At 41.3% G+C, this 14,619-nt stretch overlaps 1 protein-coding gene across 4 annotated transcripts in view; it reads right to left on the minus strand.

The window, feature by feature from the left end:
* Positions 1-3,599: 3,599 nt before the first annotated feature.
* Positions 3,600-14,619, minus strand: part of LOC308315649 (potassium voltage-gated channel subfamily KQT member 2-like) — a gene marked incomplete at its 5' end in the record, with an annotated part of 31,251 nt that continues 20,231 nt past the window's right edge. For 2 of the 4 annotated variants that reach the window (XM_080763743.1, XM_080763742.1), the window contains 5 exons: positions 3,600-5,017; positions 7,027-7,120; positions 9,772-9,903; positions 12,879-12,984; positions 14,406-14,423. In XM_080763743.1, the coding sequence (XP_080619869.1) occupies positions 4,163-5,017; positions 7,027-7,120; positions 9,772-9,903; positions 12,879-12,984; positions 14,406-14,423 (1,205 nt within the window). In that variant the 3' untranslated portion in view covers positions 3,600-4,162. Of the gene's footprint in view, positions 5,018-7,026; positions 7,121-9,035; positions 9,093-9,771; positions 9,904-12,878; positions 12,985-14,405; positions 14,424-14,619 lie in introns of all 4 variants that reach the window. The other 2 variants (XM_080763740.1, XM_080763741.1) reach the window with 2 other exon arrangements.

The raw sequence follows: 14,619 nt of genomic DNA on the forward strand, positions 1-14,619 counted from the left end.
GGGAGGAGTATTTGTATATAGAACATGCACACACGTGACCTTGGAAAAATGACCTCTACAGAGGATTTCAATATGACTGACCTGAACGACTGGAAAAGGCAGTGTAATTAGAAGAAACATTTATATTCAAACTCGTATACCAACCATGAATTACCCTGTATGGTATACAGGTGAAGTGTCCCCTGGACAAGCAAGAATGTTCTAATTGAAACCATTTACATTGACTGAATTGTGTAAATACATCCTAAAAATATCCAACTAATGCATGCAGGAACTTGGCCAATTCTCTCTTCTAATTGTTGACATAAAAAAATTATCAGTCGAATTTCACATGTCCTACTTGAAGCCTTAATTACGTCCCAGTTCTGGACAAGTCATAGTAGGCAAACATTCGCAACCAAATGGAAAAATGCGCCCAGATTCTGATTCCACAATGTGTTGTGAGCTTGCAGAATTTCTTCCTTGGCCTAATGGGAATGTGCATGTTTACTTAGCATACTTACACACACGCAAACACAGTCAAGTATTTCCTCTAACTTATGTAGCCTATTCATTGAATTATATGTCAGTCTATTTCCACTTTCACTTCATTAAAAGTTGCAAATCTATAAGAAAAATTATCACTGAACATTGATTCTGATGAATTGAAAATGGTGGACCCTGTTGTAAACAAGTGTAATGCTTTATCCGTGTCGTCCACAGTAAATTTAGTTGTGCTTTCATGTGAAATGTAGGCCCTACCCATTCTGCAAACTGTTAATAAATACTTCAATCAATCAATCAATTCAAAATCATATGCTTACAGCTCCTGCTCGCCACCTAGTGATGCTTGGTCACTATTACAACTTGCCATATGCATTGGTCAACAGTAGACACAAAACAAAACTGTTACTGTGAAGATGTGGAATTGAATAATAGCCTGGGAAGAAGTACAGTGATGTACAAAGTTTATTTTTCTGCAGCATGAAGAAAAGATGCAGTCACATGATGGTGAACTAAAGAGTTATAACGTGAGAATGCTCAGAGTTCATTTTCTTTGGTTGTAGAACACATGCCAGCAAGCAGAAGAAACAAATAAAAACTAAATAAATGTAGTGGCTACCTTTTATATGTCTTACAGCATAATTTACATAATATATTATACCGGTACTCCATTTTGTAATTGGCCTGAGTGGAAACCTATAGGTTTCCACTCAGGCCAATTACAAACACACATATATTATATGTGTGTGTGCGCGTGTGTGTAAACCAAGGGAATGTGGATCATAATGGTGCATTTCTAATTTTCTTCATAACATAGAGAAGGTTGATCTATCCTTGATCATTCAACATGCTGCAGTTAACTCAATCCATGGGAAATTACCAGGGTACCAAATGTGTCAGCTGGTTTTCAATTATTCTCAAATTCCAAACAATAATCTACATCAACTATTCATTAGTTACAAACTCTTAAAGTATATATTATGAAATGGATTTGAGTATGAAAAGTAAGGCCTTGTCAGTACAAGCATGGTTCTTGATTGCCATGTTTTATTGCATTTCTTCATTTAGAACTGGATCAACATAGCAGTGGATTCTTTGTGTCATTGTGATGCAGTCTATTCATACTACTGGGGTGAAAATAACTAAAACTCTTGTTTCAGTCTAGTATAAAACTTTTATCTATAACATTATGTTTTGTGGATTTACAATAAATGTACTTTACATTTTAATGTTATATGGTGCCTTAAACAATCACCTTTGTGTCCAAGATGCACTATAAGCATTTTTGTCCACAAAAGGAGATAGCAAGCCCATGGGTTTAGATGATTGAAATTCAAGCAAGCCACATAATAAAATTAACATGCAAGTGTTATTTTTTTTATTTTTTTATTTTGCCCATAGACTGCATGTTTGTGACCAAGTAAAATGCTTGTAGATTAGTTTTTCTTGTTTGATTCTTTTGTTTGGTTTATTCCCTGTGTGTTGGTACTAAATTCAACAACCTTACATGCCATGCAGGAAGATCCTTGGTTTATAAATCTAACTGATTATCTTAAAGTAATTTTTTTCCTTCATCTTAAAGGCGTTCCAAGTTATAGACATTAAGCAGGGTACAAGTTTAAAGGTATATTCAGTGATTTCACTTAATTCAAATATCACTTATTTTTTGTTTTGTTGTGATAATCCTCCCTACTATAGAGTGTGCTGACCATATAAGGAGTTCCTCTCTGTCCCCAGTGAGCCCCTGTGGTAAAAAAAACCTAAGGTTTCGTTTTTGGCTAAGTGGCCAAGTCTTCATCCAATCAGGATGAGAGGGGCCTTCCGCCAATCACGATCAAGTGGGGGCGGGCCTTGGTGGGTGTCACGTGTCCCCCACTGTAGTGCGAGCATGTGCACATATTGTTACCTGGGCGGACCGGGGGTTTTACAAATCACTGAATGCTCCTTTAACAGTCACCTAAAATATCACTCTCATTGGGTTTTTGAGGACTGAGGCCGTGTGAAATTGAAGTGCAGAGTGCACCTGCATCATTACCTACAAAAACAAATATCTTCTCTGTGAATCACTTTTAACTATACTTGGTGCAAAATTGCACTTATATCATTAGGAACCATATACCTTCACTAATAAATCCACAAAAATGTCTCCCAGCTTTGTCAATAGAGTATTGTAGAGCATGATTCTTGATTGCCATGTTTGCTTAGAGACATCTAAAAATCATAATGCTAACCATAAAAAAGGCCTACTTCAGCATTTTAATGAAAGGTATACTGAGAAGCGTTATGGCGCTTCTCAGTATAAAAATAATGTTTTTGGAAACCCATTTCCTTATACACAGTACACAGTGGTGCTTTTACCGTGTTTACTGGCATGACAGCGTTGCAGAGCCGAGCCGAGCAGAGCCGAGTTCCATAAGCAGCGCTGAAGTGCCGATAATCACGGTAAAGTAGGCTACACCCACAAGTGTAATATTGAGATTATACTCTAAAAAAAACATGTCAGCTCAATTTCATTCAATTGAAATTCATTATTTTGTGTCCGGTCCTGAACTTCCCGTGAAAATCGCTAGCGCAGCCACTTAGCATAATGCTGGGACATGATTTTTGAGTGGTGCAACCACTCCAAGGAACAGCAATGTCCGTGTTAACCTAGGTTTGTGACTTGTCCGTGCTAACCTAGGTATGTGACTATGAGTACCAGTGTTGTGAGAGAGAGAGAGAGAGAGAGAGAGAGAGAGAGAGAGAGAGAGAGAGAGAGAGAGAGAGAGAGAGAGAGAGAGAGAGAGAGAGAGAGAGAGGAGGTGGGGTGGGGAGAGAGGGGAGTTGCACCACCCAGTTCACAGTCACACGGGTGTGATTTTTTATACCTTTTGATTAGATGTAGGCTACTGTGCGGGAATGCTCGTTTGAAGCATGGGTAGAGCCATTTCAACTGGAACTACCTATAATTCCCTTTCTTCTCCGGTGTACAAATGTATAGGGTAGACTTTCAGAGTTAAATTAACCCTGAAAACCCTGGCCTATGGAGCAACAATTGTCTGTGATTTTTTCTGTGCTCATGCAAAAACATGGCATTTCTTTAAATGCACTCGTTTGACAGTTTTGACATCGTCTCGTTTAAAGAAGAACAATGTTTGAATATAGGCAATTTCCATAGAGTTGGGAGGTTCTGTACATTCATTGTAGAAATAGATATAGATATTAAAGGAATGTGCTGACATTAAAGAAAATGTAGCCTACTTTTGGATACTTCTGAAAGGAATCATAATAAAAAGGATCATACTGGTGAACATCGTTAGGTCACTTGAAAGCTGCCTCATGAGTTGCAAGCAGTACTATTTTGAAGGGTCAGAATTGTCCCTTACATTCAGAACTAAGAGATACAGACAAGGTTTCTGCAGACATTTGCGCTGAGTAACAATGGGCCTTTCATAAATATTAACGAAGATGTTTAAAGGGGAAATCCTACTCAGTATATCTTAAGAGCTATTCAAAAATGTAAAGGGTGACCTTTGTGTTCTGTTGATTAACAACTGATCATTATCATCATCATCAAGTATTATAACATTATCAGAAAGTCATTCAATCAGATTGGCTACTGGGTCTCAACTTGAAGTATTACAAATTAAAACACTAACTTGTATCACAATAGCCTTCCTATGCCAGGCAGGCATTGGATCTATTTGGGTCCTGGCCATGGCCTCTCTCCACTAGGACCTTCTCCAGTAAAGGACAGAGGTGAGGGAGCGTAGAGATCAGAGTCGGTGTCTGACTCTCCCTCTGCTATGAAGGGTCGAACCCTGGCACAGCGTGAAGGTCCAGCTACATCCCCACTCTCAGCCACAGCTACAGGTCCCTCTCCGCCTGTGAAGAAAGAAGGCCCAAAGAAATCCTCCTTGGCCTGGGAGATGCTGAAGCCACTGAAGGAGCGATCAAGCTCCTCGTGGTCGACAGACGGGATGGAGATTGACGTGTCACTCTCGATGGCGGCCACCTGCTCGCACCTCCGCCTCCTGTTGCGCCTCCTGCTCTGTGCACTGCTTTGCCTGCAGCCACTCTGGCCGGAGGAGGACCGCTCAACGTGAACCGGAGCTGGCGGAGGCGGTAGGCGGAACAGAGTGGGCGACTGCTCACGGCTGCCTCCGACAGGCGAGGGAGTGTTTGCCATGCTGCTGTTCCAGGCCGGCTGGCTGAGTGGGTGCTGCAGTTGGTGCTGCCATGACGTGGACGGACGGCCGACACTGCCAGAGGGAGTGCCCACTGAGACAGCCACCGACTGACCTAGTAAAGGATCTTTCTTTTCTACGGCGCCTCCCGAACACGCGACCTCCGCAGCCGAACATGCCTGCACCTCCTTTTCTTCCCTCACTTCCTCTAAACATTCCCTTTCCTTGCTCTCTTCTGGGCTGAGGTAAGGCGGGGCCGGATAAGGATCCTTGGAGTTGAAAAAGGCCTCCGTCTGAGTGCGAGGGATTCCCATGCGTTGCACGTAAACATTGACCAGGAAGTCAAGTTTCTTGTCCATACCGCCAACCTATAAGAAAGAAGGCACGTTCGAACAATAGTATGCAATTATGTAGACATCTCACCAAAGACAACATAATGAAAATATTTAAGGAACAAACTACTCATATTTTATGTTAAGTCCATTGCCTCAGTATTCTTTACAATACTGCCGTCAACCTTCCAAAGTCTAAATATCTTTGTTTGTTTGTTTGTTTTGTTAATTTTTGAATATTCACAGTTTCTCTATAATGATTCAATCAAACTTCCAGGTGAGGGGGATAAATCAGAAAACAAGGAAAAAAACTAAATACACTCCAACATTACCTTAATCTCTCAACGAATCTCTACTTATGCACATAACACAGTCACAATAATCAAATCACCCCAGGGTTTTACTCATAAGAATATGAAGCACCGACTGAAGGTATAAATGTACAAATATACCCAAAGAGTAACACAAATAATAAATGATGCAGAGCCACCTACCTCCCAGACAGAAAAACCTGGATGATTTATTTATTTTTCTAACACAGTTGTTGTATGGGGATTTCAACAAAGAAAATAACCCCATGGGCACGAACCAGGGGAAAAACACCCTGTAGTGCCAGTGACGTCAGACTTCAGTGCTCTATACACCACACAGACTACCAGTAAGACGCCTGCCTGGGGGCGAGAAGCGACCATGAGCGTATCTTGAGTGTACATGAGATCAGATCAAGATATGGAATGTCAGGTCAGACCTGATCAAGCTGGAGACATAGGCTTAAGCTACAACAATAACGATCAACTGGAGACCTTATTGAAATCCAACCAGAGGATAGAGATCTCAACACGGCCGGAAATTAAGGTCTGGCTCTACCTGGACCCTAAATGGGGTGGCCCGATCGAGGCCGCGCTAGCACACATTTTACGCCCGAAAACGTGAATACAAAAAAAATTAAAGTTCCATACAGTATATGGGCATTTCCAGCTGAATACCCTAATACAATCCCCGTTAAGCCCATACTGTTAAACCCATATTTGGGAATGCCAATACAGTATATGATAATATTGTGACAGTCTCATGATAACCACTGTGGTTGCCGTAAAGGTTGCAGTTAACTATGGTATCATCACAATGACCTGGGCACCTGGGGGCCTGCCTGGGGTGACCAGGGGGCTAATGTCACGCTGATCCGGGGGCTTGCCTGGGGTGACCAGGGGGCTAATGTCACGATGATCCGGGGGCTTGCCTGGGGTGACCAGGGGGCTAATGTCACGATGATCCGGGGGCTTGCCTGGGGTGACCAGGGGGCTAATGTCATGATGATCCGGGGGCTTGCCTGGGGTGACCAGGGGGCTAATGTCACGATGATCCGGGGGCTTGCCTGGGGTGACCAGGGGGCTAATGTCATGATGATCCGGGGGCTTGCCTGGGGTGAGTGACGGGAATTGCGAGTGTCGTGACAGAGTGACAGGGATTGTGGGATAGGTGTCAAAAACGCACAATTCCATAGTTAACTGCGACCTTTGGCCGCAATCAATAAAATAAAAACGTGCCACTTCATGTCAGAAAGGTTGCCGACCCCTTCCATATATATGTCATCAGGCAGCGGTGGCCGAACGGTTTGCGGAGCGGTCTTGCTATGGGAAGGTCGCTAGTTCGTATCCCCGGAACGGCACGTTAAAATTACCACCGCTGAAGTGCCCTTGGACAAGGCATTGAACCTCTACCATGAAATGTTCTATGAGCAGGGCCTGGCAGTAAACAAGTTCTTGAGCTTAGTCCAGTTACCCTGGGTAAACATAGTACCTTTCCTTTCCTTTCACTAAACAACTCAAACTCAACAATATATGGGCATAAAAGGAATACAGACAGATGCAGAAATCTGCAAATATACATAAATTAAGCATTGCATAACTGGGTGGGGCATTCATTTCCAACTTGCATCGTTCCCGACTCCGAGTAGGCTAGTGTTCATAAAGAGCTCAACTTCATTAAAATGGGATTTGGATGCAAAATGGCTGAAATGTAACAGCTGACAAACATTTTCTTACCTGTTTTTCCACTTTCATTATACGTCCCATCATGCTTGGATCCTCCGCAGTATCTTCTTCACCTTTCGAACCTTTGCCAACTATCTGGTCAACTCTATTTTTTGAGAAGGCAATAATATCTGGAATTAAAACAAAGAATTTGTCCCGGCACATGGAACATAGGCGGAGTGGGTCATCATGTTTTTTTTTTTGTTTTTTTTTATGAATCTTAGGTTCAAAACTGATGGCATGATATACATAACTTCCCCATGGATATATTAGACTATGAAAGCATGTACACGGTTATATGAACATAAAACCACAAAAACAAAGGTTCTGAAAGAAAGAAACAATGACGGGGCTGATGAATGACTGAGTGAATTGTTGGATGATGGTTGTAGACGCATGCATTACCACTTCAGGCCCCGTTGAGGATTTTCCATACGGTCTTTGCACACCGGGAACGCAATAAATAAACGATCCGAAAATGTGCCAGCTACTCTAATATATTTTATTTGCTATTCATATAGAAATTGCAGTGAAAATTCTACATAATATTTGTGTTCTGTGTGGCACTGATCATTTTGTTGACTAAGACTAAGACTAAAATACAAAAATACAAAAATACAAAAATACAAAAATATATATATTTAGTCGACTAAAACTAGACTAAGACAAAATAATAATAGGACTAAAACTAAAGGTGTGTCATTCAAAAGACTAAATCAGAATTTGCTGTCAAATTTAACACTGCTGTGTGGATGTATATAACACCACCACCGCTTCGGAAAAAAATAAAAGAAAGCACTTCCGTTGTGTAAGGACCGTTAGATGAACAATGATGATAAAGGAGACATTTTGTAAGTGCCAAAATGCATCATGTGACATGCTTTCATAATGCTTCATGCTTCATTTCTATTGCATCCCTCTCTCTCTCTCTCAACTGAGAGCAGGCATTACTGTATGTGTCGAACCCCTGTTGAGTGTGGCTACATCACTGGTTCTCAACACGGGGTCCAGGGACCCCCAGAGGTCATTGAGAAGGTTCCAGGGGGTCCCCAGCTAAATCATTGATAGGTCATATGGGCCCTTACAGGCTGTAACTCTGAGAGTGTACAAATGGAACCAAATGGACTCGTAAATACAATTTTAAACACAGATTTGACAGTGCAGATTGGGGTCCCAGAGATAACAATCGTAATCAAAAGGGGGGTCCGTGGCCTAATGCACATCAAACTGGGGGTCCTTGAAATTAAAAAGGTTGAGAATCACTGGGCTATATAACCCAGCTCTTTACCTCCGCCAAGCAGGTAACGTCTCCACTGCGTCTGTTTGTCTGTCTGTGACCAACATACAGAATCCATCCGGATATGTCGGTCACAGATGTGATGTGATTGCCATGAAATTTGCTGTGTACACACAAGTCCTCAGTGTTCATTTAGCACCAAAGAACGTTACCAAAATGGACCTGCAAGGGTCCATTTGGGTCAATGTGTACACTCTTGAGTTAAATAAACACTGGGGATTTTACTGTGCATCCATGCTCCAAAGAGGAAGAAACCTATTTGATTTTGGTGACCCCATGTCCATGACCTTTCCTCTTGCACTGCCATCAGGCCAGAAATGTGTGGGCTTTGGCAGAGGTTCTTGTTGGCATATTGTATGATTTTGGCATGTTTTAAATGGTTCGAATAATGTATTCAATTCACTGATGTACAGTAGTCCACTAAAAAATTATAATTCAGTAATTTTTATTTCAGAATTTCACCCACCAGATCAAGTCCAGAACCAAATTGAAACATAAATTTGGATTTCAATTAATTCTACCACATCTTTAATGTTAAATTAAAGCTACATATGACATTCATACCCATGGCACAACAAGAAAAGTCATGTGGCTAGAATTCAAAAGGGGTTTTGACAGTTAAATAAAAATAAATTCACCGTGTTACTGCTTTGAGCATATTGTTATAGACCAGTAGCATAATGCCGGAAAACAATATTCATTGAATTGAGTCTATTGACCTAACCTAGGACCTTCAGTTGACTTCTTGCGAGGTTTTGCTTCGGGAACAATCATATCTATCCTGGCAAAGCACACAGAGACGATATGAGTGCAATGCAAAATGAAGCACAACATGGGAGTTACATCAGCTATGGCACAACATATTCCACACACAGAAAACAGTGAATTTGATTTGCTTTATGAATGGGCATGTACACGCATAGTGATATTTAAGTGTTGGGATATATGTATATTATGTGCTAGACCACAAGTAATCACAACATGTATAGCCTATTTGTGGAGAACAGATTGAAGCGGCAATGGCGACACTGAAACTTGTATTTAAAATGAAAGGCAATTTCTTTTTTTAGATATGCCAAGCACACATAGGAGCATACATGTGTCCATGTACAGTATCAACCTGTGGAAATCTGAACATCTACACCATGTGGTTGCAACTCATAAGTTGCAAGACACAAGTCCTGAATAATTCTGCCGTCTGACATATTAATATTGGTTTTAATAAAAGCAACTGGCCTCTTTTATAGGAGAAGAATTCACATGTTTTACAATATACCCCATATACAGTATGCCATCAAGAAGATAAATCCATACATTCCCAGTTACAGTAATCATATATGACCTCTCTACACCAGGCTTCTCGTGGAAAAAGGGGTTATTAGTGTTATTCATAATAATATGAAGGAAACATGCATTGTGCTTGTCACAGTGCATGGTGGGTATACAGAATGTGTGTGTACCTGTACTGCAGGCTCTTGATGCGAGAGAGCATGTCCAAGTGACCAGCAGAGTACTGCTCAATCACATCCATGACATCGTAAGGCCGCAAACTCTCCTTGAACCTCCTCTTTGTAACCAGAAACTTCATGATGCTTAAAGAAAATTCATGTTTCAATGAAACGCAAAGTGAAGAATGTATGTGTAACATTATTTGTTGTATAAATAATGTACACACTTTCTTCTAGAGGTAGTCCAGTTTATCGGATAGACCGATATATCGGGCCGATATTTGCATTTTGTACCATATCGGAATTGGCACAAGGAAGCCGAAATGACAGATTTAGTTTTATTTCCCCCAAATCTTTTTAAGATTAATGTTTGTTTCAAAATAGATCATTATGCACATTGTAGATAACAATGTTAATTATGCAGTGTATTTTTTAATACAGTTTTAAAGCACTATACTCTTAAATAGCCATTAAGAGTGATTAAAGTGTTTGACATTTAAAATATAGGGTAAGGGTAAACATGTATGTCTAGAATGAGAGGCATGTGCGCAGACAGTGGAATCATATGCATTTTAGGACAGAATCACTGCATCAATTATGGATTCATGAGACATTTTGAGAGATACAAAATCGGTTATTTTACAATGACGTCACAGTGTACAGTTTAGTGTGTGTGAATGAGGGGAGGGGATCAAAGTCACATGGGTGTGTTGGAGATGCAAACAAAGGTTGTCCCGTTTGGATGTTTATCATTACAGGTCCCTGCACTACAATACATAACCATAGTTTTGCAGTAGGACAGTAGGAAAAATATATCACTGTGTACAAAACGAAGCTCAGACTAAAGAAGAGCGAGAGAGAAAGAGTGGTTATCACCAGAAACACTACGCAAAGTCCCTAAAGAGGAGACGTGAGATGAACAACTGCAGAGCAAGGACAACCAAGGAAAAGTCCAGAAAGAATACACAGAGAACAACAAACAGATGAAAAGAAATGCCACCAAGACAGCAGCTAAATGAGATGAAGAGGCAGCTGCAAAAGGAAACATGGCCGATCTGTACAACACCAACAAGAAACTGTCAGTCAGAGTGACCAGTGAAAAACTTTGAGGAGCACTTTGAATAGACCAACACCAACTAAACCTCCAGACATTCAACCAGCCGAGACAAGCCTTGTCATTGTGGAAAGCCAACCAAGCTGGAAGTTAAAAATGGCTGAAGAACGGAACGGCGGCATGGACCAGACATAACCATAGTTTTGCACTAGGACAAAAAAATACATCACAGAAAGTGCTCAGACTAAAGAAGAGCCAGCAGAAAGAGCGTTATCACCAGACACACTACGCAAAGTCCCTAAAGAGGAGACAAAATAAGTCTCCTACGCAAAGTCCCTAAAGAGGAGACAGAAGAAGTCTGACATGAACAACTGCAGAACAACCATCCCATTGTCATTGTGGAAAGCCAAACAAGCTGGAAGTTAAAAGGCCATCACTCAAATGCAAAGGCGGCAAGATCAGACAAAATCCCAGCAGAGTCAGACATACACTTCTGTAGAGATGAGGAAATTCCAACAGACTGGAAGGATACTGGTCAAACTCCCCAAGACAGGAGACCTCAGCAAAATGTCATAATTACAGAGGCCAGTCACAATCGGATGCAAGAGAAGATAAAAGTGCTTGCAAACACCTCATCACAAGTAAGCCTCACCATCCATGAAGGGAAAAAAAAGTTATCAAGGTCAACATACAGTAACTGTAACGCCGTCTGAGAAGGATCCTCAGCATTCACTTAGCAATAATGATCCCTGGCAGAGAGCAGATCTACCACCAGTGGAAAAGGTGGAGATGGATGAGCCACATGCTCCAGTACCAATACCAGCATCACCCGACAAGCCCTTGAAGATGCTTACATCCAAGCAGTGTGGGCCAACATGGAATCAGGTGGAAAATAAGATCCCCGGAGAGAGGACTCTTACAGACTGTTCAACGGCCTATGCTCCATGAAAATGTGCGATAAGCATGAGTAAGTAGGCTACTATAAGTAGTATGTTATCCGTGTCAACAAACGTAATGCTGACACGTGTTGTTTGCACCTCCAAGACAATGACAGATTTGACCACGCCCCGAAATACCTGCAGGTGTCTCAAAGAATCAGCTTTCCTGGTCTCCAAAATATTGGAATTGGTCTTAAATAATCCATATGGGACAATTAACCTATACATTCTTCACTGTTTCAGAGTTAAGGTTAAGGTTATGAGAATATCATATTCTGGCAGGGGGGTGGGTGTGTGTGTGTGTGTGTGTGTGTGTGTGTGTGTGTGTGTGTGTGTGTGTGTGTGTGTGTGTGTGTGTGTGTGTGTGTGTGTGTGTGTGTGTGTGTGTGTGTGTGTGTGTGTGTAGCAAAGTGGCTCACAGCCCCAGCCTGATAGCCTAAAAGCCTAATATCCCTGGCGGTTAAGATGTTGGCTTTCGATGCGGGAGACCCGGGTTTGAATCCTGGGCGTTACGCTGCTACATGTGCATTATCATCAGATAATTGTGGGGCTGCAATTTCATCTCCAGTCTAAATGAATACTCATAACAAACATGGTACTATATAAATAGTTTGTCTACAGTTGGTTTTAAGCTATCATCAGCTGCAGTCCATCCTTAAAAACAACAATTTCTATATAGGTAACTTTCAATCTTGTTATTACTTGCTGGAGTAGGAAGGTAAAGTTAATTCGATGGTTGATTATAATGCCAAAACAAATTTGTAGTGTGTATGGCCCCAATTATGAATATACACTACTTTTATTTTTTAATAAATAAACTCTTTTTCCTTTTGGCAAGTGGCCATGGCATGAGCAGAGTAATCCACTCTGAGCAATACAAAAACAACAACAATGCACGTTGTGAAGACAAAACCCCCTCAGCAGCGTGCATTATTTGCAATAACTGCATGGATCATCATGGATTATCTCTTCCAAACTGTATGACAACTACACCAAAATACTATGACATCTAATAATACCACCAGTAGAAATTGCCAAAGCATGAAAAGTTGAAAACTATACAGACTGTACAAAATAAATAGCTGTAGTAGAAAAGACATTGAAAAACAGGATAAGCAAACTCTTACCAGATTGCCCTGATCGTGACTTTCACACCGTGTGACAATTCTGGACCAAGAAAATCGCAGTCACAACTCTTATCGTCACCAAGGTCCTCTACAGGGAGGCTTGATTCTACAGACCAAACACAAGGGTATTCTTAAAGTATTATTCATTGCCTCCAACACCCTACACACCTCCCTGACAGAAGGAAAGCAGATGTTTTATGAAGCCTATTTAGCTTCAAGGCAGCAGAATTCGATTATTAAGTTGGTTTCAAGCCAGTTAGTGACAGTAGCATTGATTTAGTACTTAGGTGCCCTTGTGGAATAACAAGGAAGCCTGGGTGCAGAATTGAAGGATAGATGGTGGAAACATTTACTGTTAAAGGGGGCCTATTCTGTCCATTTCTAGCTATACTGTGTCTATTCTGGTACCCCAGTAGCTTTGCATGATTCAAAGTCTCTGCCTGAAAAACTCCTCTCTTTAGAGCCCCTTTTCCTTCCATTTTTGTGTTAACTGTAGAGGCAATGTGGTGAGAGCAGACGGCTTAAGAAATCCATCATGTGTTGACGTCAACACATTTTGAAAGTAGAACAAACTCTTGTAAAACCAGCATTCAGTGCAGACTGGATTATTGTATCATCAATTTACCTACTTATTTTAAACTCTGGCAATGTTTAATATGAATCATCATCATCATCATCATCATCATCATCATTTTTCGACCGTGGTCGAGATCATGGATTCCACAATGCTACGCCAGACTTCCCAGTCCTTCATTGCCACCCCCAGTTCCTGCCTACAGAAGCACCGGTCCTTCATTGCCACCCCCAGTTCCTGCCTACTGAAGCATGTGTCCCTAGCATTGACATCAGGGAATGACAGCTTTCTACCTCTGGTCCGCCCTGAGGCAGGACTCCAGAGAAGAAGGGAAGATATAACCTCATTGTCAGCTCTGTAGCAGTGGCCGGCAAACTGCGCTCTTCTGGATGGGACCAGTGAAGAAACACGGGAAAGGTAATAGAATAGGTCCCGTTTAACCCCTCCCCTCCACCACAGTCCTAGAAACTTACCTGGCAGATACATACAAATCAGCCAGTGGGCTGGTCTGTTTTTCATAAATTGTGAAGCATGTCACATACACAAGTAAGTGTCTGTACCTCGGCACTGTAGGAAAAATAAATCCTCTTCATGCAAGGTTATAAGCAAGGCTTTCTGACCGATGATTTTTTTATTTTCTTCGAACCACTTGAACTTGACTTGAACCCACTATTATTGTCTTGGCCTACCATTGCCATACAATAGCCGTATTACGTTGAGGTGGGAGGTATATGTTTAAGGAATTCTCAGTATGCAAGCTATAACATTCATAAAATGCTATTGGTCTGAATGCCGCTTCAAACCTAAAGTCCCAAAATGGAAAAGAGGGTTCAAGTCAAGAAAGCAAAATTCAGTAGATATAAGCATGCATGTTTCCCACACTGGCCAATAATACACCCCCCCCCCCCCCCCCCCCCCCCCCCAACCAACAATAATGCATCCCAATGGCTTACTTATTAAACCTTCAATTGCTGCAAAGAAAAAGAGAGGGGAGACATGAAGATATTTGTTATGGAGCATGATGACAATGGCAGAAAGATCTATCCCAAACATGGGTGTATGTATGGAGTGTGTACCAATCACATATTGTACACTGTGTTGAATAGGTCATAAAAAGTAGGCTACATCTGGACAATATAATGTTATGCTAATTCTATTTTAGATGAT

This window comes from Protomyctophum bolini (assembly GCF_963924005.1).
Source record: "Protomyctophum bolini genome assembly, chromosome: 5".
Classification (NCBI taxonomy): domain Eukaryota; kingdom Metazoa; phylum Chordata; class Actinopteri; order Myctophiformes; family Myctophidae; genus Protomyctophum; species Protomyctophum bolini.